Below are 26143 nucleotides of genomic sequence, written 5' to 3' on the forward strand. Positions count from 1 at the left end.
TTTCGCTTTGTTTATTTTACCCATAAAAAAATAGAAATGTCGTCTCTCGACATGTACAGACAGCTTTAATTCTTTTTTTTAAATGAGATCCTCAGCAGCATGTAAAATATCTGTACGTACTGAACGTGGAAGGATGTTACAGCACTTCAGCCAATACAAATTCATATAAAAGTAAATTTATTACCACAAAAATAGGACATCCTGTGTGTGTAGTGCATAAACAGCTTTGATGTGAAACTGCGCAGCAGCGGAGGCGGCTGCGTTTCCTCCGCGTCGACTGCGCATACATTCTCGATGCAAACATGAGAAGAGGTGACACCCTGCAGAGAAAGGCACTGAAACAATCAGTAGCATAGCATTGATGCTTGCATACGTCATCTATTATTACCCAGAATTCCTCTCCCCGGGCCACGCTCGCGCCTCGGCCCCGTGACGAGGCCTCACCGGCGCTGAGCGGGGGAGTCATGACGACCCGTTTCCAAGACACCGACGCCACGAAGGCGACGTGAAGTCGAAACAGGAAAGTGGAGCTGAGGCTTGTAAACAGCAGCGGAGATGCGTCCTGCTGAGCTGCTGGAAAAATCGGCATAAATTAAGTTGAACTTGACCTAGAAAACTTTAAAACAAAGAAAAAAGTTTGTTCTTTATTGTTTTTCTTGCAGTTTTTCGGTATGATGGTAATGAAGTGATGTGAAACCACAAAATCTGAAAGTGCTTTGAGTTGTTTTAAAGCTGCAGTAATCAATTTTTGTCCACTAATTTAAAGAGAAACTCAAAAACAAGCTGTATAATTTATAATAAAGCCTCTATTTGAATATATTTCTGTCCATATCACTTTACTTTTAGCTGTATTTTGGTCTCCAGCAGCTCTCGAGAAGAATATCTGGCTGCTCGATGACTCGGTGGTCAATCAGAGCTGCTGCTGGAAATAACGGCTGTGACAAAGCGAAACCAAAACAATGTGCTGAAAGAGCCTAAAAAAAAACCTCAGTAGAGCTGCAGAGTTGGTAATAATTCAGTCTACGCACAATAATCAACGCAAATTCAAGCAAACTCTGTAATATTTGCGGGAGCTTGAAATATGAAAAACAATTGCAGCAATTCTTTCCTGCAAAAAATGTCGTCAGCAGAATCTGCCCCGAAACTATTGACGGCATAAAATACGTCGTTTCAGACGAAACTCACTTTATCAACACAAATATCTAAATCTAAAGCTCTTATTTTGACAGCTGATGTAGTCGTTGTTTTCTCTAATAATCACACTGTTTCGTAAAGCTGCGTCATTTTTTCGATTATATTTTGTAACTTTTAGCCTCGTGGTTCAATAAATAAATTTAAAAAAGATTAGAGCTCAAATATTTGTGATGTGCAGCATTAAAGGAAGTGACGACATATTTCTGACTTTATCAGGTAGTGCTTAAAAAAAAACATCTTATTTTTCTTTCTCGACTTGCAATATTTTCTAATTCCTGCAAATTTACACAAAAAACACGGCAACAATCACAGAAAAAGTGGAAAGACTGAGAAATCAAAACAAACAGTCATTTGTTTCAGTGTTCATATGAAAATATTGATTATTGCAGCTTTAAATTTATTTGAGGATGAATATCTGCTTCAGTAAAAGCTGAAATAATTTGCTGTATATGTGCTGGCCTGTTTAACGTGGAAGTCTTGCAGGTATTTGATGGATTTTCTTTCCTCCCATTTGGACCGAGAGCTCCTCGCCCGTGTTAACGCCACAATGTCGTCATACGGAAGTACGAAATCTAGAAATATATACAAAACATATCTGTATATGTACGTCTCATTCCTCGAGCTCCAGTGTTCAGCTACAGTCGTGCGTTTTATCTTTTTCCGACAAGCTCTTTAAGTTTAAGATATCTTCTTCAACGGCATCGCAGATTCACGTTATGACCAATTAAATCTTCTTGTGGAAAATGTCCGTCACGGCTCAGGCACACGACAACGAGGGATTTCTCCGTGTTTTTTTTTTTTTTGCAATTAAAAACATCTTATTCATTGAGTTGGAATGAAAAAAAAAAAAAAAAGTAAAAGAAAAGCATCAGGTGCGACCCGACGAGGACTGAAAGCACCGAGAGCAGGTTTTAAAGGCTTCCTCCTCTGAGTGAGTTAGTAAAGCACACGGTTTGGAGGAGAGGAAAAGTGACGCTGCTGGAGGTGTGAAATGTCGCCGTATGGAGCGGATGATTGAAACACTCCCCGCGGGTGTTTTTGGTGGGAACTAACTTGGTCGGCAGAAAAAAGGCAAACGTAGATGTCGCGAGCGTTCGTTGTCGGGCCGACGAGAAGAATCCGTCAGCGGGGGGAACGACGCCGACGTCAAAACAGAGTCCTGACCAGCCTCCGGCCCTTGGCCTTGATCCGAGGGAAGGTGGCGCTCGTCTCCGTGGGGATCGGCTGCGAGCCGAGCGGAGCGTTCCCGCCTTTCCTCCTCAGCAGGAAGTCCACGCTGGACGACGTCATGGCGTAGAAGACGTTCCCCGTCGCAGGGATGAGCAGCTCTGCACGAAGAGGAAGAAGAGACGAGTGAGCTCACCTGAAGCCGCTGCAGGACGTAGAAAACTGGTTTCTAAACTTCATTTTAGCTTTAATTAAATAACAGGACATGTTCAGAAATGTTCAACTTCAATGTGCACAAATTACTGGATTTATGTGCAACAATTTGTTTCATTCAAGTTGCTAGAAATGAATGAAAATGTCTCATTGTCAGTCATTTATTTTTAATAAATTTCAGTAACGAGCTTTTTCTATATTTATGTGGGTTTTTTCTGTCACATATCTGCAATTAAATTCTGTTTACAAAAACCTTGAAGGAAAATAGATTTATTGCAAATATTTTATTGAGACAATAAATGTCTCTTCTTCTTGTGGTGTTATTAAACTGTGATTCGGTTTTGAACTTTAATTCGTAGCATAAAATGAAACAGAAACAGGCAATTAAATCCCAATTATTTATATGACAATTAAATCCCAAACTAAAATTTCATAACGGTGGCAGCCCTGTAATTCAAGATGGGAATGATTTAGCTCCATTCAAACAAGATAAACAACAACCTGAAGATGAGTCAACAACACAAACATGGCATGGTGTGAGCGGAGAGGATTTTCTTTTTCTACCTTTTCCTTCGGGCAGAAGTTGGATCAGCTCGTATCTGGACGCCTGTTTGGGGTCCTGAATGTGCTTTTCTAAGGCGGAGCTGATCACAGTGGGGGTCTTGTCATTGCTCGTCACCTGGGGAGGGGGATGGAGGGGGGAGGAGGGGGGGGGGTGATAATGATGGACAGCTTGATTTGAGGATCTGACTCTGAGGACTCATTATGCAGCTCGCTACGGTTTAAGTTGGTACCAGGATGCTGCGGTACAGGTTCCCGTCGTGCAGGTCCATCCGGATCCGGATGATCCGCATGTCGGGCTCCGAGCCCGGGGTGTTGTTGTTGGGGGGGTTGTTGCCGCAGGAGGCCGAGCGGCGGTGGGATTTGGTGGGAGTGGACGGGGTCAGCGTGGCCGGGGTGGAGTCGTTGGTGGGAGGAGACGTGTCCACGTCCAGACAGGAAACGGACGGAGATCTCATGTGCTGCAAAAGATGAAATAACACCAAAAATGATGGATGAGAATTTAAAAAAAAAAAAAGACCGCTCTGCAAAATGTGAATAAGGAAGTGAGTCTGTGATTTACTTTGGTGAGCTTTGAGAGCAGGTTGTTGACCGGCGACTGAAAGTCGAAGAGGCTGTCGCTGTCGCCGGCCAGGCTGCAGCGGGAGGAGCTCAGACTGAAGACACAAGAAAACACATTCACGTCACCGCGGCGACGCCAGCGTACCGCCAACTCTCCGTGGCTCGTGGTCACTTCCTGTTTGAACTCACTTGGGGCACTGTGTGATGATGACTGTCGGGGTGAGGCCTCGAGGGCTCGGCTCGCCGGGCGCTTCGATCTCATTGGACAGTCTGTAACTGCAGCGGAAACGTGTTTAAAATCGACACGTCACAAAAGGAAACGCACTGAAGATAATTTGCGACGCGGACGTACCTCTCCTCCTCCGTGAGCGCCGGCGCGCTGTGATACCACTGGACGAAGGCCTCGTCGGACACGAAAACACAGTTCTTGCAGGAAGACTGCAGGAGACGGATCTGAGCTAAAACCTCAAATTCCTGTTGACAAAGAGCCGTGAAGTTTCAAAATAAGAGAGACAACAGTCATGTCGGGCTGATCCGGCGTGAATCATTTCCTCCCTCTTACGTGTGTTACGTCACGTTAATGCTGCAACAAAACTAAAGTTGAGCTTATCGTGCTCAAAATGAAACAAGACCATCAGCTGAATGTTTCTGATCTGGAGCATCAACAATCGATGGTGCGTTCAACTCTCGACCGCCCTTGCGCCACTCACCCTTCTCCTTTTGTCGAAGTTGATGTAGCCGTTCTGCAGAAGAAGCGACAGGATGTGTTACGTCATGAAAATATTGAACAACTCCCAACAACGTCCCCCCCTCCCCCCACCCACCCACCCCCGACGGAGACGAGACATCAACTTACGTCCAGCCTGTCTTTGACCGCTGTGTCCAGCATGGTGAGGTCTGTGAGGAAGATGCCCAGGTAAGGCACGGTGCCCTGGGCGTTCGACTGCGTGGGGGGGAGGGGGGGAGGGAGAGAGAGAGAGAGAGAGAGAGAGAGAGAGAGAGAGAGAGAGAGAGAGAGAGAGAGAGAGGGAGTATTTCATTAGTTCCCGCTGAGGTTTCTACTCACAGCGTAAAAAGGAGGAGCCCACCCAGGGAGGGATTTCAGAGCAGCTGCCTGCGGCTTCATTGTCAAACGACAGCTCAGGACTCAGCACATTAAACACACACACACACACACACACACACACACACACACACACACACACACACACACACGTAAACGACAGCTCGCTCGCTGTTCCACTTTGCTGCAGCATGCGGGTCGATCCCCCTTACAACCCTCCATCAAACCCCTGATACTCCCCCTCCGCCTCCCCCTCTGAAGAAGTGACATCAGTATCAGTGTTATAATGAAGGGAAACGCTATTTTCAAATGTTAAGCTCTCAACAAAAGACGTAAAGCTTTTTATTGAGCTCCAAAAACTCAATTCCAGTCGCGGGTTTCGTGACGAACCGTCCGCAGCAGAGCAGATGTTTGTGAATCTCACGGCTTTAAAAAGCAGTAAAAACACACCTGAGTGAAGCCAATCGAACCGCTTTCATAATTTTTTTTAAACAGATATTACACTATCTGCGTCGCCTAACTTTTACGATACTAAGGGCACTTTTGCAGGCTCTTACATCATCTCTAATGTTTCCATGGTCTGCCACGAAGGCCCGTGGGGGTGTACAACCCTTCAGGCGAAAACGTTTGGTATTCACTCCAGACGTGGGCTGCAGAAGTCGGTGGAAATGCTTCTCTTTTATGTGCATGCACATCTGATGGTTTTTTTTTTGTCTTTTTTACCTCGGTTCAATATCACGAGGTCATTTGAAGTTACTCATTGTGGAGTTATGTGAAACGTCTTCTCGATGTAACCTCATCTGGTTTGAACACTCCACCAAGTGTCATTTACAAATGTTAAACGGTGCATGTGGACTCAGACTGAGCACGTCCGAGACCTCTTACAGACACTTACAGCTGAGTTCTGACCGTCTCTGGATGTTGAGGGACTTCGTTATCTGTTCTCTGGTTTGTAAACGTCTGTTATGAAGCCTCCAGTTCAGATTCTGTCCGTCACCATCTTTGCTAGTTCGGAGCAGGGAGTGACCATATTTGGACGAGCTGGGGGAGGAGCCAGAGGTGGATCTGACTGATCTGATTGAAAACCTGACGATACTACGTCCCGCCCACCGATAGCTGTAACCTGACTGCACCACAGGCCTGTCAATCAAACAGACACGCCCCCAAAAACAGGTCTTCTTGAATCTTCTTTTCTAATGAATGAGGGATTATTTTCAGATGGACCTCCAGAAAACTAATAAGAAGGAGTGACTTTAGCTAACAACACCGAGATAACTGATGGACACATTTTATTCACTTTGGATTTGATGAGAGAAGTTGAATGGGAGTCTATGGAGCCGGAGGCTTTTTGGAGCCGACCTCTAGTGGCACTCAGTGGTATTGCAGCTTGAGGCACTTCTGCATCAGCCTCATTTTTACATCCACTTTTATATACAGTCTGTGTTCCCATCTACACTCACTCACCCTGCTCATGTGTTTGTTGTTGAGCCTGTTGTCCAGGTTGGCGAACTTCGACGTGCCCTCCTGCAAGACAAGAACAAGACAAATCCTGAGTTCATGGAAACACCGCTTAGGGAAAAAAACAACAACAAGGTCTATTTGGTAACAGAGATTAAGTTCAGGACATTTTGTAAATCAGCAGATACGATTACACAAGCGTAAACAAGAAGTCCTTTCAGTGCTGAAATAAAAACTACAATTCTATGAAAAGAGAAAACTCCATCTGCTGAGGAAGATCATGTGATATGTGAACATTTCAATGTCTGCCACTGGAGGGCTCGAAGTTGACCAGAATGCAGTAAAAGTGTCGTTTAAAAAAGTGATTGTTCACCACAAACTTTATGTCTTTAAATAACAAGTTATGCTACCGTCAAATATTCAATCAGATAGTACAACCTATTTATCTGCTGTTTTTTTTAACTCCTGACTTTGTTCAGCGTCACATTTTGTAACAGGAAACGGCTGAAGTCGCCTCTGGTCGGCCGAATGCTCGGAATTCCTGTAACGGTTTCAAAATAAAAGCCACCGTTTCAAATTAAAAGCCCTCTGCCATTTCATACACAGTAATGCCGCATACTAGGTTTTAAATCAGTCTTCTTACGCTAATAATCAAAACTGATGTCCCCTTGATGAAATGAATTAGAGTTGTGAGCATCAGCAGCATCTAAGTAGCATTTATTCACTATAAATTAAAAATGTAATACTTGAATGATTTGCCAATAACCACGCCAACATAATAAAGGGAGTACTGGCTTGTTTTTTCCCCCAATTCAAACATTGTTAATTTTTCTTTTGGTCACTTGAGGGCAGAGGAAACGAGTTCTAAAGAGGAAGTCGACACTGAAACTGGTTAGCAAATGGTTGCCTTTTTACACGTTTGTAGAGACGGGGCAACGCTTATTTGGAGTTTAATAGTAGCTCAGGTAGCAGGCGGTGGAACAAAGGCTTTATCTGAGGTTTTCATCAAAAAACAGCTGCTTGTTGTGGCCAAAAAACAAACAAACAATGAGCTCAAAGAAGACAAAACTCCCCAGAGGGAAAACTTCAGAGTCCAATTATAGATCCATTGTTAACATTCATGTTATCTCATGTGGTCAATATTTTCACTTTCAATGAACATTTTCCATTTTCTTTCTGTACATTTCATTGAAACCTATTTACCTTTAATATAATAATTAATAATAACAATATAATAATCAATGTGACATAATAGCATTTACAGCCACTCTGGGGGGTTTTTATTTAATAATAATAAAAAAATATTAAAGGTGATATGTAGAAATTATAGTAGAAAAGAATAGGTTGTAATAAACATATGATTGAACTGGATAAAGTCTAATTCTGTCATGACTGATTTTAAATGATAAAAACATCAATTAAAATGTTGTTTTATGACATTGATAATAAGGTCTGTCTGGAGATCTGTTATGAAAACATCAGCCTAGAGAACCAGTCAAAACATAAACCTACCATTCATAACTTGTTATTACACTGTCAAACGTTTCCCTGACAGCTGTGTGAAAATGTTTTATTTCTTCTAACTTTTTGTCTTTTATTAGTCTGAATCATTCATCTTACACCCCGTCTGCTAGTCACAGTCATTTTTAGACAAGCTGTGAGATAAAGGGGGGAGCAAGTAACTGTGCCGGAGAAAAAATCAAAGGCCAACAGAAGGCGATGGTGTTTTTTTCTGGCATCAAAGCCCAGAGCGAAGCTTTGCGAAATGAAAGCAAATGTTTGGATGAATTCCTTTGGGGGTATCGTGGGTAAAAAAAAAAAAAATCGCAGCTAACGCTAAAGGTACCGACGCCTGCACTGCACCGTTACAGCCAATCAAAACGTAGTTAATTCGGCCAATTTCTCAAACTCGCTGACACAAACTAAATATAATGTACGTCTTCAAATGTGCGTCTCGCACTGAAGTGGAAGTGTTGACAGAATAAGGGCGGCTGTGCTCCAGCAGATTAGAGTGTTTTCTGGTCTTTGAAGCAGCTCCGAGTCTCTAACGACGCCTGTTGTTTTCAGCTCGGCTTCAATCCGTGCAGACTGGAATTTAAAAAATGTGGTCTGATGGTTGCCGTTTGACGGACATATTAATAAATGTCGCACGCTGCTGTTAAAATTATGGGATGCATAACGCCAGGATGTGAGATATGGAAGTGCAGAAGAGTCGCATGAGTTGCAGTTTGGCCTCACTGAGGTGAGATTTACAGGGTAGGTGGGCGGGGCATAGTGTCCCTGGCTTCTCAGACAGACCCGCCCCTCGATCCACCCCAGCCAATCCTAACATGATCCCTTCTCGCCCCAAAAAACAAGATGGTGACGGCCAAAATGCCACAACTCAAAACGTAAGTTCACAAACCAACGAGCGACGGCGTGGTCGTCTTATTGAGCCTCATCCTGCTTCCTGCTCATGAGGCACAAACTGGGGAGAGGAATCCTGTTTTCCATATTGATTCACTTATATGAAAAATATTGATATTGAGTAAAGATCGAAAGCTAATGCTTCATGAGTTCATGAATCTGCAGCACACTGTCATACCTTTGAAGGTTTTTTTTCCCCCCAGCAAGACAGTAAAAAGATAAGCAGTTAAAGCGTGAAACAGCAGCCAAGAGCTGCAGATCTGAGTAAAAAATAGTCCTGAAACTCGTCTAAAACATCGGAAAAGAGCCGCTGAAATCCGACTCCACAAACTGGCAGCTCTCCAGCAGGAGATGCAGCTCCTTCAGCCTCTGCACCACCAATCAAGTTTTATGTGGTCGAATGACAGCCAGATATATAGAAAACACATCATTCAGGCTGGAACATTTCACTTTCAACTCGCCGGTTTCATGCTATGTCATGACCCGATGGAGAAAGCAGCGGCCGCGTGTCATAAATAAAAGATCACATTTCTCACTGAACCTGCTCTCTTCCCACAGTAGAATAAATCTGATGTCATCACGCCGCATCTGATCCCTTTTTTTTCCTTTTTAACCGGAGCCAACTTGGCAAACACACAGAATATTTAATTTCCTCTGTCATTGTGTTCAAACCAACCTCCTTCAGCAGCTCTCGGCTCTGCGAGTAGTTGTCTTTGTCTGAGAAGATTTCGGACAGCTCCTCGTACCTCCTCAACGCCTCCCTGTGAAGCAACATCGGGGAGACCAAAGCTCATTTATATCATCGTATTGTTTCAGTTAATGAAGATATTTTACACAAGAGGAGCTTCGAGAGTTTGCTCGGGTTAAAATTGGATATGAAAGTTTTATATGACAGTGAATGATGGAAAAACTGAGTGAAGAATGATGAAAATCATCGACTGAATCAGAGAAGAAAGAAGTTTACTTCTGCTTCTTTACGAGGCTGACGTCAAAAGTTGGTTGCTTTCGTAGTTGATAAATAAAATATCCCAATAAGGGCAAAGCCGGCTTCCTGCAATACTCAAAGAGGCAGTGAAGAAACTTTCCTCTGCGGCTGTTTTGTGCACAAAACCACCTTATTATGACACCGTATAAAGAAAAGATCTTTTATTGTGAAAGTTTCACGTCATTGTTTCAGAGATCTGAAGGGTTGATAAAAGTCCAACGTTAACTACAGTAAGACTTTAAAACATGATGCATTACACATCACAAAGTACTTGATATTCAAACCTGCAGAGTTAAAGAGGTTCAAATCACAATTTGCGTGACTTCTGCACAAAATAGAGCAAACATTTTCAGTGGGGTTTATAATTATTTGCTTGTATACTTATCTAATTACTTTTAATAAAAGAAGTCATAGAAGTCAAAGAACGCAAACTACAATCCTGTTTTTATTTTGCATAACAGACCCTCAATATCAATTGCATTGTTATCATATATTATGCATGTAATAATGTGAAGTCAATTCTATTTAATATTTCAGGATAGTTTCACACCTTAATGTACAGCTTTGGTAATATTTACATGACCTGCACTAATACACAGCACATAGACGTCTATCTATCTATCTATCTATCTATCTATCTATCTATCTATCTATCTATCTATCTATCTATCTATCTATCCATCTATCTATCTATCTATCTATCTATCCATCTATCCATCATCCATCCATCCATCCATCCATCCATCCATCCATCCATCCATCCATCCATCCATCCATCTATCTATCTATCTATCTATCTATCTATCTATCTATCTATCTATCTATCTATCTATCTATCTATCTATCTATCTAATTTGTCCTTTTAAGTGGACTTCTTTCTCACCTTCCTGATTCATGAGAACTGTCATGCTGTCATTTCCATTTGGGATGAATAAAAAACCTCCCTCTCTCTTACAGTGCTCGTTGTTCTGTCTGCGTTTGAACCATGAAATTTCCCCTTTTTTCAAGCGGAGAGCCGTTCAGCCACAGACCTGTCGATGTCCTGCCACGTCTTCCTCAGCCGGTGGATTGGGTTGCTCTGCAGTGCCGACACAACGGCGTACAGCGAGGAGAAGTTCTTCCTGGCTCGGCACTCCTATTTGCATACACACACATAAGCATACTGTCATGCACACTCTCCCGCTGTAACTGAGAACACCTGTAGCCGAGGGACTGGCTGGTATTGAGTTACGCTGCAGGTCTGACGTACTGAATAATGCATGCTGCTGAACGGCTTTGTCCCAGAAGGAAACTCTGTGTCAGACGGGGCATTTCGGCTGTAAACAGGTGACGCTGTGCTTCGGCGAAATGGGAGAAATCCAACTGTTTGTGACCATAACAACCGAGATCAGGGTATTTTTGTTCGTGTGTGTGACCAGAGCCCGTCGCTGCTGCAAGCGCTTCAGTGTTTCAAAAGAAGCTTGACCGTCATGCACAATAACCACAACACTGCTACAGATCTCAGTTAATCCACATTGTCTCCTTCACAGGAAGCAGATCCAAAACATTCTCTGTTTCACTGTTTAACATTCATATACTTTGACTCAGCATTGGCATTCCTGGTATGTACCGTTCGTGTAGATCACATTTCTGTTTGCTAAAGGTGTGCAGGAAGCGTGTGTATATCACTCCAATTTAAAAATAAATAAGATGTTTTTGACAAATCTTTCATTTAATCTTCAAATGCACAAGTGATCTTTTGTTATTTGTTGCGCCTCTGTTCAGAAAAAAAAAATCAAGATTCCCCCTCATGTTTTGGGCTCTCAGCTATCGATTAAAGTGAAATTACTGGTGCAGTCACAGCAGCATTCAAGCACCCTGTGAATTTGCGATGGTATGTGCAGTCAGAGCTGAGAATAGGATTATAGTTGGAGGATTACTGGGGGTTTATTGTAGGAAAATGCACACTGGAGGTTTTTTGGAAGCCTTGAAACCCCAACTGACATATTATTAACAAATCTAACTTCAGCATGAACCCTATTTCTAGCCTGCAGAAAATATATACTTATGGCAGTAAACTCTATATTTTAAGACTGACCTCGGCCACGCTGATCCATTTCTCCAGCAGTCGGGCTCTCTGCTGGCTGCGCAGCTTCGTAGGCCAAAGGCAGGACGCTAAAACCGCACTGGCCAGCTTGTTGAACTGACGTACGGTGGCCCGGACAGACCAACAAACGCCCTCCCGCCCTTTCTTGTCCCTCTGAGACCACAGGGAGCCGAGACAGTGGTACGGGACCAGACGGACAAACAGCTCCTGAGAGAGAGAGAGAGAGAGAGAGAGAGAGAGAGAGAGAGAGAGATACAGGAGACCTATAAATAACTTCCTATTTCCTAAAAAAAAAATCACCAATCCAAAAACCTCGTTGAGTTTGAGTTTGTCGTTCCCGAGATGTCAAAAGACTGGGATGGACAGACAGCATGAAATCATGGTGCATCCCGAAACAGCTTCAGAGGCATGACAACATATTCAGTCTTTAAAGTGAACTCACGGTCTCTATCTTGGTGAGCTGCTCGGCTATGAGCGATCCGGGGAATCCCAGGATGCTGGTGGGTTCAAACTTGGAGACGTCGGGAGGAAAGCTGGTGAAACTGGTCTGATCTGTAAAGAGTGAAGCAGTTAAAGAAAACGTAAACCAGATCGTTGAGATTATAGATATGATCTTTGTTTGTAGTCCTGAAAATCATCTATCCTTTAATTCAATCATTTTTATGATGGTCTCAAAACAGTCTCAGTTTTTGGTGTAATTGTAGATTCCACAAGGTGACCATGCTAACATGCTAATTTTTCAAGAAAGTGTAATGTTTACCAATAGATCATGTTCATCATCTTAGTTTAATGTGATAGCGTGTTGCCATTTTACTAATTAGCTAATTACCACAAAACAGCTGCAGCTGCTAAGAATAGTTACTGCTTTGTAGTAAATGTGTGGATGCTCCTAAATTTTATTTCCAAGACGTTTCACCAAAAACACACCAATTGCAACCTCATGGTGGCGCTGGAGGAAAAGTCAGGAGATCACCAAAATCATTAAGAACAGTTGTCAGGGAACCATGAATGTTTGTACCAAATTTTGTGGCAATATGTCTTGCGGATGTTGAGAAAGTCTGGACCAAAGTGGCAGAGAGACCGAGTACTAGCATAGCAAAAACACATTTCAACTGCAGCTGCCTTTGTCATGTACAGCATACTTTGGGAAAGTGACCCAGTTTCCAGGGACTTCCAACAACCTTTAAACATTAGAAAGGTCCAACTTCTCATATCAAGGAAACAATGACAAACCCAGGTTGTATTTTTCCCACTCTGTGATTTAACTTGAGAATAAAAAGTATATTTCCACGTGAAAACCTCACGGGGCGGGGCCACAGCACTGTCATTCAAGTCCCAGTGAAGATACGGACCTTTAAGGGCGTCGGGGAGCAGAGCTTTCTCGCTGAGCTCCTCGGCTATCCTGAGCAGGCGAGCACGGAGCTCGGCTGCGGACGACGAGTCCTGAGGGAAGATGTGAGCCAGACGCAGCAGGCGGGAGGGATCCCCCAAACTCTTAAAGTCCTCAGGATACTCCGACAGCCACATGCTGAACACCGTACACACCGCTCTGCAGGGAAGAAGGAAATATATCCATGACCTTGAGGACTGTTGTATAAAAGTTTATCGGCCACAAAATAACAGACATTACACCTTTCAAGTTTAAAGAATCATTTTCAAATGAATCCAAGATTTTGCTGAGAGCCAACAAACAGAAGTGTGACGTGACATCTAGTTTAAATCCAGGATGGATGTCGGCTTGTGCAGTTTGATAGAAGCAGATAAACAAGCCGTCGCTGATTGGAATTGATCAAATATATGGATTTTTCTTTTCCAACACATCTTAAACGTTTCCAAGAAATCACGCTCTCGAGAGGTTCAGACGAGAATAGCGGCTTAGAGACCACACCATAATTCAGTGGAAGCAAAGGATCAAGATTTGAGAGATTGAATGAACGTCTCATTACAAGAAGTAGTAAAAAACAGTAAGCGTGGGCCAACAGCACCAAGGGCCTCCTTAAAGAAAGATGAAGGGTAGCAGTCAAAGGACGAATAACATCTTGACCACATGAGGAAACTGGAAAAACATAAAAATTGACATAATGATGTGTTTGGTTTGACCGTTTGTTGCCTTGTTTTCCAACAACATAGCAACGCGTCTGTCAGGCAAAACAGAGGGATTGAAAACCCAAAGCTATTTTCCAGGAAGTAAGTTTCGAACAATTTAGTGTGTTTTTCCTTTAGTTGCTTTTTGCACCAAATACTAGATGATGTCTTAGGCTTTGACTGTCCACTCTGCTATTTGCAAGTGAGCAGATCAGATTTGATTTGCCCAGACATCACCAATCTATCCGCACTGTGCTGTGGCAACGACATGCGAGCCTACGATGACGAGGCTTTCCAACGCCAAAAGCAAAGTGCCAGCAGACCATTTCTTTGGGGCGTCTCTCCACAGACCGTCAAAATCTCCACTCTCTGATTGTTCAGCTAGTCGTAGCGTAGATCCCAGAAGTTCATGTGCTTGTTTGACACTACTTTGTCATTGTGTTGTGATAAAGTAATAGACTGACACTTTTCAACATAGTTTGAAATAAAAATAAAAAAAAACATTGCCTATTAATATTCTTGAAAAAAAAAGAGAAGCAAGAAGTAAAACTATTTGTAGGCACACAGCCGCTCGCTCTTATTTACATACACACACTCAAGTACACCAAAAGTTGTACAAAGATGTTGGTTGGCGTTTTATAAAAACTCACTTGTTGAAAGATTGTCTCGTCTGGCTTCTCTCGCTGTCTCCGGGTGGGTTCTCCAATCTGTGAACACAAAAGAAAAAGAGCATGAAAAAAACCACAGAAACACCAGCTTGAAAGTATCATTCAGCTTCAAATATGTGCATCTGCTGCGTCATAAATAGTACTTAGACTTTGTGACCCATTTATTTATGGCTTGTTTTTCTGAAAATGCTTTTTAAGCAAAGGTTGTTGTCCTTTTGTTCATAGATACTCGGAGCTTCTGCCAGGAGTCTGACTGACTTTCTTTTGGAAAAGTTTACAAACAGGTGTTTCATAAAAATGCCTCCATTATTTGATAAAGACGTTGAAACAGAAAGAGATTTCACCAGCGAGGACTTTGCTGAATTATGTTTAAAATAAAAACAACTGAAGTTGCAGTTATGTCAAATCAGCACACAGGTGCTTCCTGCCGTGTTCAGAGTCTCTAAATTCAGTTCCACAATTCTGCTGTTTAACGTCGACCCAACTTGGAGACATATTGAAAAGCTAAACACTTTGTGGATCTTGTGGAAACTGGAATTAAATGTACAGCTAATTGACTGCCAACACTAATGTGAGAATTTTAACCGCACTTTTGTATTTAGTGCGTTGGCTGTGTCTGTCAGTAGGTTCCTCTGTTCCAGCCTGAAATATCACAGCAACAAGGTCATAATGCACACAAGGATGAACTTGAATGACTTTGGCGATTTCTTCGTTTTTATATTGGTGCCATCACAACGTTTTCATCTGGTTTGTGAACTCACGGTGATCTCTGACCACCAACATCTGATCAGTTGGTCCTTGAATCCAAGTGAATATTTTTGCCAAGTTCCTAAAGACATTCCTGAGATCTCACATTCAAAACATTTTGGATGGACATTAAGGTCACACTGATCTTGAACTTTTCACCATTGAGCAACAAAATCTGGTCCGGTGATCCTTCAGCCCAAGTGAACATTTGTACCAAATTTAAAGGGGAAGTTCCTAAAGGGGTTCCTGAGCAATCGTGTTTAAAAGAATAGGAAGAACATTAAGCCATGATCTTGACAGTTGACCTTTGACCTCCAACATCTAACTCATTGATTCTGGAGCCCAAGTAAATGTTAGTGCTAAATTTAAAACAAGTTCCTAAAGGTATTCCTGGGATATCATGTTCAGAAAATTATGACAGACATTAAAGCCACAGTGACCTTTAACCATTGACAACCAAAATCGAATCAGTTGATCCCGAAGTCCAAGTGAACATTTGTACCAAATTTGGAGCAAGTCCCTAAAGGCATTCCTGAGATATCATGTTTAAAAGAATGGGAAGAACGAGAAGTGACAGTGAACTTGAGAAAGAAAAATCAAGACCTGATAATCTTTGGGACCAAGTGAACACTTGTGCCAAATTTAAAGGTATTCCCTGATTGTGTTCACGAAGCACCGGACAGACGGACAAATATGCGTCGTACCTGTCGGTGAGGATATCCAGCACTCTCGCCGTGGAGGTGAACGAGCGATAGGTCGAGAGGAAGATGGTGATGAAGGAGGAGTCTCCCAGGGAGAAACAGTGTAGGAGGTGGAGCACCAGCTTCTCTTCCGTCCCTGCTTTCACACACTGGGAGCGAGAAACCGCCGACTGGACGCCGACAGGAAGGAAAAAAAAAGAGAGAGCGAGTGTTGAGAAAAAAACAAAAAGACAGGAAGTGAATGCAAATGAGAGTCGTCTCAAAACAGTGGGACCAGTCAGTCACGTAGACTGGACGTTACCATGGGACTGGTGGGGGCACCATGCTGCTGTTTGACCACCACGGTGTAGATCACTCCGTCCTCTTCCTCCTCCACCACAGTGGACTGCAGAGCACAGACAGCAGGTTAACACTGTTCACTCCTTATCATCATTGGAAATATACATAGACATTAGAAGGATTGCATTACTGATAAGCTGCCACATGTCATATATATATATATATATATACATATATATATATATATATATTATAAAAACTGGATGCTGCCGACTAAATTTAGTTTCTTTTATATGAAAACAGATATAATCGGCCCTATTAGAGACATGTACGTGTTAAAAAGAAACGAGGCCTAAAATCAAGCTGCTGTGAACTGATTTACATGCTATGTAGCTCAAACAGTCCAGTTTTAGCCCGAGGCGAAGTCCCTGACACAGTTACCCTGTTTTACACTTGCTACCGGCTCACAGGCTCAACAACCGACGGATGTTAAAGTCCTCCTTACCAAATCCAGAGGACAGTACCAGGTGGTCTTCATCGGTGAAGGCTCCGCCTAGAGGAGGGAGACACGAGACAAAAAGAACATTATCTCCTGTTAGAAAAAAGGGATTTAGATGAAACACAAGTCAGTTTATCATGAAGTACACACTCTGGGGGGGATTGCCTTTCCTTGTTTTTGAAATATAACCCCTCGAAATGGAGCAAACACAGTCCGAGTTCACCAGCATGGAAATACAGTTTGACCAAAGATGACCTTGGAAAAATCCTGCCGTTGTTTCTTCGTCTGAATTTCATTGGATTTATGACACATACGTGCATCGCTACTCTGTATAATTCAAAGCCCCCAAAAAGTCCCAAGTCAAACTTTTCCAACATTAAATCGTGCAATGCAATAAAAAGATGTAATCAAACAACTTTTTATGTTTAATGTAAAACATTTTGCGTCTGTCACAAACAAAACATATATATATATATATAAAGAAAACATAAACAATAACACATACTCACAGAGTGTATAAGATGCAGCATTCTTGCAGATATAAAACAACTCTAATCAAGTCCAGTACAGTGAATAGAGTTTGTCTTGGCAGTGTTACTGCGCAGTCTTATCAAACGAAACCATACTGACACACGCAGCTCTCCGACCCGCCGGCCCGACTCATGTTGCAGACAGCTCGTGAGTCACGGCACTTTTTTTTTATTTAGAGAAGAAGAGACACGAGGCAGATTTCCTTCGACCCCACAGAGTTGGATGATGATGATGATGATGATGATGATGATGTGAGCCACAGATTTCAATGCTAGCAGTGAGCATAAACTCATGAGGACAACTTCCAATTAAAATCTAAAACTGCTTGTTTTTGTCTCTGAAAATGTGCAACACGGATGCTGCTGTTCACACTGCAGACCACCAAGTCTACAGCCACTATTTACACCGTGATGACTAATGCCCACCAAAGAGGAGAATTTTATCTAAAATTGAAATTCATTTTTGTCGAGCAAGCACTTTTGATGTCAAATAAGTGTGGTTTTGATATAGACATAATTTGATGATGGACACAACCATAACTTTGTTGTTGTTGTTGGGTGACAGGTGGGGCTGCTTTCTCTTTTGTTTACATCTAGATCACAACATTGGATCGATAACGATGACACACTGATGCAACTCAGACTTTTTTCCATAATAAAAAATGCATGAGCGAAAAGAAAAAGTCCTCTGATGCGTCTGCTGAACTCTCCAGAGTATGTTTTACAGACCGCTCACAGTCATTGTGAGTCAACACAACACATTAGGGCAACACCTTGGAGAGACACACACACACACACACACACACACACACACACACACACACACACACACACACACACTCGCTCGCTCTACTATCTGTGCACTCAGCTAATCATACGAACATAATAATAACCGATAATAATAATTATTTGTAATAAGCACCACGTTAGCCTCTTTTAAAATTACCTTGACTTGACTCAATCGAAGGTCGGCGCTCCACACACACTCTCGTAAACTGATATCAAACCTGTTATTTTTATGTCCTTGCTTCTACAAAAATAATCAGTAGCGACACACACACACACACACACACACACACACACACACAAAAGAAAAGGAGAAAGAAAATGGTCACAGGTTACCTTTCCCTGGGCGAGTCCAGACAGGCAGAAATCTCTGAGCTTCCTGGAAATCTTCAGGATGAAGGCACGAGAAGTATTTTCGTTTTCTTCATTGCTTCTCATCTGTTCGTTCACGTTCAAGTGTCTGGTCGCCTCGGACTTCAGCTGGCCTACATCCGTGTGTGTGTGTGTGTGTGTGTGTGTGTGTGTGTGTGTGTGTGTGTGTGTCTGCACCGCTCGCCTCTCTAACCTTGTTGTGAGTCACAAAGACAAACCTGAAGCGGGGAGCAAAGTCCCGCCTTCCCCCTCCTACCAGGCTGCATCACCTGGACACACCCATTACTCACACACACACACACACACACACACACACACACACACACACACACACACACACACACACACACACACACACTACAAACAAGAGATAAGAGTATGTTGGTGTTGATAGGACAGTCATTTGCAGTGGACCCTTTTAACACACACACGGTTTACATAAATAAAGGCCTTCATTAGTAGACACATACATGGGCGCACACACACACACACACACACACACACACACACACACACACACACACACACACACACTGACAGACAAAGCCCTGAAGCTATTTCCAGAACAATGCCCCCTCTCTTTTTCAATCTCCTCTCTGCTCTCCTGCTCTCGCTCCCTTTGTAGATGACCTTCCTCCTGCAGATAAACCAGTTCGACTGAGTATTCTGTTTAATACGACACCGAGCACAAACAACAATTAACCGAGACGGCTGCCATCGAACGCCGAACGGCGCTAGAAGTTGGACGGGCTTCATAGTGGCAGCGCTGCAGTCGGTCTTGTAATAAGAGGTAATAAATGTTCAGACTGCCTCTGAACCAGGAAGCAAGCTGTGTTTATTTTAAAAGAGAGGGGGAGGGGGGAGAAGAGGAGGGGAGGTAATGACATGGCAGTATGAAGCTGTGTTAACTAGGGAGGTACACTTCCACAGCTGTGTGTGTGTGTGTGTGTGTGTGTGTGTGTGTGTGTGTGTGTGTGTGTGTGAATGGCAGTTAGCTTATTAGCATGTCAGATAACAAACAGGCCGATCATTACAGCAGTTACTTTTTTTTTTTTTTTGGGCCACTTGTGGGATGTAAACACAGCATTTATCACGTCACTTCATAAAGTTGTAATGTTTAACATGTTACTTACGTTTCCTTTTGCATCCAAGCACAATTATTTTTGTCCATATATACTTAAAAAAAAAGGTTTTGATCTGTTTTTGGCCTCCACCACCTCCTGACCTTTGTCTGTCTGCAGGTTAGTAGTTCACCAATTTATCTGAGCTTTCTGGCTAAAAACGGCGAAATAAAGACCTCTGAATTTATGTCTAATAAACGTTATACTCCGCTGAGCTTTGGTTGAAATCAATGGATGTTTTTTTTTTTTTTTAACCGAAGTACAACGTTAAATTACAGTTTGATTTGCGATCTGAGCTGCATTTCTTGTATGAAAGTTGCTCTACAAATAGTTTATTATTATTATTATTATTATTTCGTACTTGGTAAGTTTTAGTCCAGTAGTCACATTTCTTCAAAACAAAGAATGAAACTAACAGTAAAAAAAAACACATCCTGTAAACCAACAGCTGTTACTGGAGCTAGAATGTAATAAGCTAACAGATAATAACAATACAACAAAAGCTGAGTAAAAGTATTTTTCTCTCCGACTGAGGCTGAAAACGGCATTGAAAAATGTGATAAAGCGTGAATTCGCTGTGATATAGATGCACGTCCTGAGCAATAACGAGTCTCACCGAGATCAAAAATATAATCGAGGCTTTTAAAAGATAAGATTTCATATAAACCCCCCCCTCCTCCCCTCCTCCAAGGCACACTGTTTCTTACTTCTAGAAGTTATTTTTGTTGTGAGCCGTTATCACACTCAGGGAATCTATAGCCTTTGCTCTGTTTCCTGTATTGAGATTCTATTGAAAAGGAAAAATTAAAAAAAAAAAAAAGTATATTCAATGGAGGGCGGCTGAATCTGGTGAATCTGGGTCAGACGAGGCCGGACGCTTTCTGTGGAGGAACTTTTCAACAGATTGTGTGTAATTTTGAGTTCAGCGTGGCTGAAAGGCTGCTGGATAAGAATCATGATTACAGGCTTGTGTGGTGGGCGGCATGAGTGGGTTCTCAATGGAAAAAGATAAAAACCACCAACAACAGCAAAAAAAGGACTAAGCTGCTGTTATTCAGGAATATCTTGGGATTTCAAAAAAAAGAAAAGTTTCCTTCACCACAACCAGTGTTATTTTTTCCCATGTAATTCATTGTTGTTACCAAATGTCACACTTTGTTTATGTTTTTGTTTTGTAAGATGGGAACTTCTCTTTGGACTCTTGTTTTTACCCCCCCGCGCCCTCCTATCTGCCTCCGATGCAGGAAGTACATAATAAGTGAAGACAAACACAGGAAGCAGGACGTGCTGGCGTGTTGCGAAGCTATTTTTCTTCCCCCTTCTCCTTCCATCACAAAGCCGAGGCTGCGTCAACCTCCACCTCCGTGAACGGCTACGTCATGCAGGAACACCCCCTCCACCTTTCCCTCCCCCAACTCCACCCCGATTCTCCAAAAAACACAGCCAGCTCCAACCTCTTTCCTTAAACACATCCAGGTACTTCCGCTGTGCCAAAAAGCTTTGAACAAATACACATGCCTGTATTTCCATCCCCGCATCAGCCGTCCCTCCAAACGGGGAGCGGGGGTCATAAATACGTCCTCTGAAGCTGTATTTACAGATAACCATTGTTTTGTTTTTTTGAGTGCTCCACAACCCCCCCGACCTCTTCCTTCCTATCTTTCTCTCTACTCCTCTTCTCACGCTTTCATCTGCCCTCGGTGCCCGTTATCAGCTCTCCTTTCAAGTAAGACTCGGTGGCATTCGGGTCAAAGTTCAAAGTCCGTCTCTTGAAGAAGTGAAATCCCCCCCGAGGTTATGATTCAACTGTTAAATATCATCTGTCTGTGATGCGAAAGATAGTTTGTGGATAATAATCGACCTTTTTAATGTGAAAACTTTGTCTTGATCTGCGTCTTTAATGCTAATTTAAGTGAGTGATTTGCACCGGTAATGTAGTCCAGACAACATGGAAGCAATATATGGCCAAAAATATGTGGACATGCAAACTTTACATCCAAATGTGATTGCTGAGCAGCTCATTACAAAACCATCTGCAGTAATGTGCTGCTTTAACAGCTTCCGCTCTTCTGGGAAAACACATTTTTGGAAAACTGCCTGCAGAGATTTAGGTGATGAGGCCGAGCTCGAGTTCATCAGCGTTCCAGTTCATCCCAAACCGGCGGTGACGTCACCCGTTGGTTTGTGGACGGTCGTTATGAAGCATCGAGTCACCATCGGAGCCATTTGAAGCCAGAATTGACTATATTTGGACGAGCTGGGGGAGGAGCAAGCGGTGGATAAGACTTGATACTACGTCCCGCCCACCGATAGCTGTAACCTGACTGCACCACAGGCCTGTCAATCAAACAGACACGCCCCCAAAAACAGGTCTTCTCGAATCTTCTTTTCTAATGAATGAGGGATTATTTTCAGATGGACCTCCAGAAAACTAATAAGAAGGAGTGACTTTAGCTAACAGCACCAAGATAACTGCTGTTTTTCAGTTGTCCAGCTGTTTTCAGCTCACTACATTTTGTCCTCTGGGAGCAGGAGGAAGTCTAGTGCCTAAAAACCTTAAAGCTGCACCGTTCACTCCAGGTTGTCACATCCCAGTTTCCCTCATTAAAGAATGAGCGAGTGGCCGTATTGGATTCCACTCGACAGACCGCCCTTGGAGAGCGAGCCCGTGATACCAGATACTGTTTATGGGCAGAGCAGGTGTACGCAGCATCGACCGGCCAAACCACCGCATGCATTATTTACTGCTTCACTTGGGCAGCCGACATGTGACGCGAGCACAGAAGGAAGTCTGACCGCTCGGAAAGACAGTCGCTGCAACTTCTTTTTTTAGCCGCGAAGGAGTTTTCTCGCAGCTCGGTGTGAAGTGTGACCAGAGGGTTAGTGAGCGGTTGGGCAGCGGATCGATATGACTCAGCAGTGTGGCGAGTGAAAGTTAAAGATGTTCACCACACACAAAGGAAGAGAAAGATGAAAATAAAACCCAACAAAGCGCGGAAGTAAAACGGCTCAAAACTAACATCCAGTGAAACTCTCACTATCACGTCGCTAATCATTAACAGAGGTCAAAGGTCGTGGGAAATTCACCTGCGCTGTGAAACCCTTCAACTTCCTCAGTTTAGTTCAGCTTCAGTCCACGTTTAGACATCCTCCTGATCAGGGCGCCAACTAACAAGTATTTTAATGTTGAATTCATGTGGCAGTAATTTTATGGATTATTCATGATAACATAAGAAAGGAGTTAAAAAGTGCTAAAAATGACAAATCAAGTATGTGAAAGTGTATTCTTGTAAAAAAAAAATCTGCTTCATTTCCATCTATGCAACTAGTTGAATTTGTTTAGTTTATGGAAAACAGCAGTGTTTGTGTTGCCATGGTGAAAAAAAGCAAAGAAACAGACCATCTTTATCTCGGCCTGTCAGTGTGATTCTCACTGACTTTATTCCCTCGGCGGGGCGGGGCGGGGCGGGGCGGGGCGGGGCGCGGGAGGGGGGGGGGGGCATTGTTTCATCCTCCTCTGATCCGTCTCAGAAGGGGATCAGATGTGAGAGATGTCACGACTTCCTCTCACATCTTCGTCGCGACGTATGTTTTTAAAACGAGGTAGAAACTCACCTGTGAAATGTCCGTTTCATCGCCGACGCCCCTCCTCCCCGATTGGTTGCTCAGGGTTCCTCCGTCAGGCGAAAGGGGCCGGTAGCCAATGAGAGGCACGTCGCTCGACTCCACCCCCGGCAGGTCGTAACCACCTGTGCGCAGGTTTCGGGGGATCATGATGCCGCCTGCAGGACACAAGACGAGGGAAATGTTTCACGGTGTCTGAGGCAGCCATGGAAACTACAAACAGCCCGGCTTTCTGTGTCCATGAAATAACTTCAAACTGGTTGATAAAACTTGATGTGGGACCATCGGACCTCTCAGATCGTCACTGTTTCCCAAGAACCTCCCAGAAACACTCAAATCTGCTCCAACTTTTAATTATTTCATATTACGTTTTAAAACTCTGAACTTTTCGCACTCTACTTTTCATTCATTTTTTATCTTCAGTTTTATTTTGCTTTTTGTACACCCTACTCATGTTGTCATGTTTTTATACCTTTTAATGTCTAAACTTGGACAGATAGACATATAAATTGTGCAAAAACGCACGTCAACCATTGAATCAAGGCTGCAACTAACAAATATTTTCATAATCAAGTAATTTGCCAGTTATTTTCTAGATTTATCATTTGATCCATAACATGAGAAGAAAAATAAAATGCCATCAAATGTCTTGTTTGAAAGACCAAAATCTGTTGAAGTGTTCAGACAAAATAAAAGCATTAAATTCACCTTTAAGAAGATCCTGTAGTTAAAATACAACATAAGTAATGAATCAATTACCAATAAATTGCAGATTAATCTTCTGTTAATCAGCTAATTGATCAACTGACTAATAACTGCAGCTCTTAATACTCTGAACCTGCTAAAGATGAACTCTACAAAACACCAGGACAGATTTCAATCATACAACATCAGAATCAAAACCAGCTTTAAAAAGGGACATTTTAAATGACAGAAACAGTTAATGTCAGCTGATTTGTTTATCACATCCAATCTGTCCCTCAGCAGCTCTGGATTTGCATAGCAAGGTCTCCTTTTCCATTTCCCTTTCCCCTGTCTTTGGTATTTGGACTGCCATGAAGATAGACTCCGAGTAAACAGTGTTTCAGGAAGAGAGGTGGAGGAAGGAAGAAACGTCAACTAACCTGAAGCGTTTTAAATGAAACCCCCTGTTAATGGTCTCAGCTGCAGTTTCTAGTGTGAGCAACACATGCAAGTGAGGCTGTGAGGTGAGATAATCCGTCTATCGAGTCTGTTGACAGATCTGAGTGGAAACGGCCTCATGCAGCTCCGGATGAAAAAGAAAACCAGCAGCGAAAAGAGCCTCAAAGTGTGAAATAAAAAATGTTCTGCTGGCGCTCCCAACTTTACATATTAAACTGGACTCGTGCAGAAACTTTTTACTCTCTCTTACACAATGCTTAATTTTTGCTTTCAAGTTTGCAGTGAGTTTGCAGTAACAGACAGGAGCAGGCCTGAAAAGGAGAGGAGGGGGTGGGGGGGGGGCAAGGCATTAACAGAGCATTGACCAACGGCCGTGCAGATGTCTGAAAGGCTCCCATTCACCGCCTCTGACCAAACATATGACTGATGTGTGCACACACACACACACACACACACACACACACACACAGCTGTGACTAGGTTACAGTGAAGTCACACCCCGTAACGCTCCTTTTTTCTCTATGTGCTCTGTAAATGCAGCCGTAGGGTGGTGCTACAGTAGATGTTCACTCCTGATGACAGCAATGTAAAGGATGACAATATAAAAGCCTCACTAGTGTGTAGGGCTGTAAAAGTTTGCGCACGAGGAGTGACAGATGATGACAAACTACCTTCCTACTGACTCACGCGCGGACACGAAGGGCTCCAAAAATAAAAATAAATAAAATAAAATAAACCCCCAGGGCGTTAAAATAAAAAATTAAAAAAAAAAATTAAAAAAAAAGGAAGCAGGAATTCAACTTACTGGTATCCGGAACATTCGCAGCAGCGGGGCTTTCAGACAGCGCTGGAGGACCCGCCGGTGCTGCGGGCACAGGTCGCTCGGTGGCCGGCTCAGCTGCGGAGAGTCGCGCCCATCTATAACCGCCTTCACCGCGCCGATAACGAGCGAGGGAGTCTCCGTCCTCCTGCCCTCCTCCTCCTCCTCCACCCTCTATCGGTGTCCCCACACCGCTCCTTGTTCTGCCCTCAGCAGCTGATAGCTCACTTTGGTCTTGTGGCTGTAAACTCCCTCCCTCTCCTCTGTCCTCCCTCCCTCTGTCCTCCCTCCCTCTCCTCTGTCCTCCCTCTCTCTGTCCTCCCTCCCTCTCCTCTGTCCTCCCTCCCTCCCTCTGTCCTCCCTCTCTCTCCCTCTCACGCTCTCTGTCTCTCTCTACCGTCGCAGTTCCTGTATATGTTGTGCACTCAGCGCTTTGGCAACAGATCCGTCTGTCGGTGTGAGGACACCGGTGCACCACCGACACCGACAGCAACGCCGCGCTGTCGAGTGGGGGGGGTGGGGGGTGTAATGTCGCTTCAGGGAGCAGCTGGGTGGGTGGGGGGGGGGGGCGATCTGAGCGCGCGCCAACGCATTTATGCACAACCAGCACGCGCACATGCAAATTCACTCGCTTTTTGTTGTTGTTGTTGTTGTTGTTGTTGCCAGTGGAGATCTTCAAACCTAAAAAACCTCCTGACTGGGATCAAAGGACTTGATCATGTTCATTTATTTAATTTAAATTGTCCTGCTCTTTCTATGTAATTTCTTCAATAACGTTTCCTTGGTTGTTTAGCACAGAATTAAGAGCCACTTAATGCATTTCATTACACATCATTTTGTGTATGTGAAAACATAATAAAGTAAATGTAATCCTAACCCTAATCTCAAAATCAAATTTTGAGCTGATCCTAATCTCTTTTTTTTTTTACTCTTACCAAATATAAACCTGATCATCTCTCTGATAAACAATTTACCAATATTTATACAAAGCTGGGGGATTCGCAAGAGGTCGATTCATCAAAGAAAATTAAACCAGCTGCAGCCAAGAAATCCTGAATTTAACTGCATTAAGAT

The 26143-nt window shown here is 43.1% G+C and overlaps 1 protein-coding gene across 2 annotated transcripts; it reads right to left on the minus strand.

Moving 5' to 3' along the window:
• Positions 1–160: 160 nt before the first annotated feature.
• Positions 161–25316, minus strand: rgl2 (ral guanine nucleotide dissociation stimulator-like 2). Of its 2 annotated transcripts, XM_069175289.1 has the most exons (20): positions 25055–25316; positions 23098–23264; positions 16680–16727; positions 16197–16280; positions 15899–16065; positions 14430–14486; positions 13047–13243; positions 12137–12246; positions 11686–11901; positions 10640–10743; positions 9300–9384; positions 6224–6283; positions 4553–4639; positions 4407–4439; positions 4049–4170; positions 3886–3972; positions 3698–3791; positions 3369–3596; positions 3139–3253; positions 161–2522 (listed from the first exon to the last, which is right to left on the minus strand). In XM_069175289.1, the coding sequence occupies exons 2-20, from the start codon at positions 23254–23256 to the stop codon at positions 2341–2343; spliced, it is 2235 nt and encodes a 744-aa protein (XP_069031390.1). In that variant the 5' UTR covers positions 23257–23264; positions 25055–25316; the 3' UTR covers positions 161–2340. The 2 variants fall into 2 exon arrangements, with proteins under 2 accessions (XP_069031390.1, XP_069031391.1); XM_069175290.1 differs by lacking the exons at positions 23098–23264; positions 25055–25316 and adding an exon at positions 18326–20862.
• Positions 25317–26143: the final 827 nt, after the last annotated feature.

Source organism: Embiotoca jacksoni, unplaced genomic scaffold, assembly GCF_022577435.1.
Source record: "Embiotoca jacksoni isolate LCO1_2020_lvr unplaced genomic scaffold, fEmbJac1.0.p SCAF_66, whole genome shotgun sequence".
NCBI classification, from domain to species: domain Eukaryota; kingdom Metazoa; phylum Chordata; class Actinopteri; family Embiotocidae; genus Embiotoca; species Embiotoca jacksoni.

What these genes read in the sequence shown, in the direction of transcription:
- rgl2 (XM_069175289.1), bottom strand. Translation starts at nt 23,256, where the DNA reads ATGATCCCCCGAAACCTGCGCACAGGTGGTTACGACCTGCCGGGGGTG. An exon ending in ACGTGGCAGGACATCGACAG is followed by an intron (nt 9,385 to 10,639) that starts GTCTGTGGCTGA and finishes GTTGCTTCACAG; the next exon opens with GGAGGCGTTGAGGAGGTACG. An exon ending in GCGCTCACGGAGGAGGAGAG is followed by an intron (nt 3,973 to 4,048) that starts GTACGTCCGCGT and finishes TTTCCGCTGCAG; the next exon opens with TTACAGACTGTCCAATGAGA.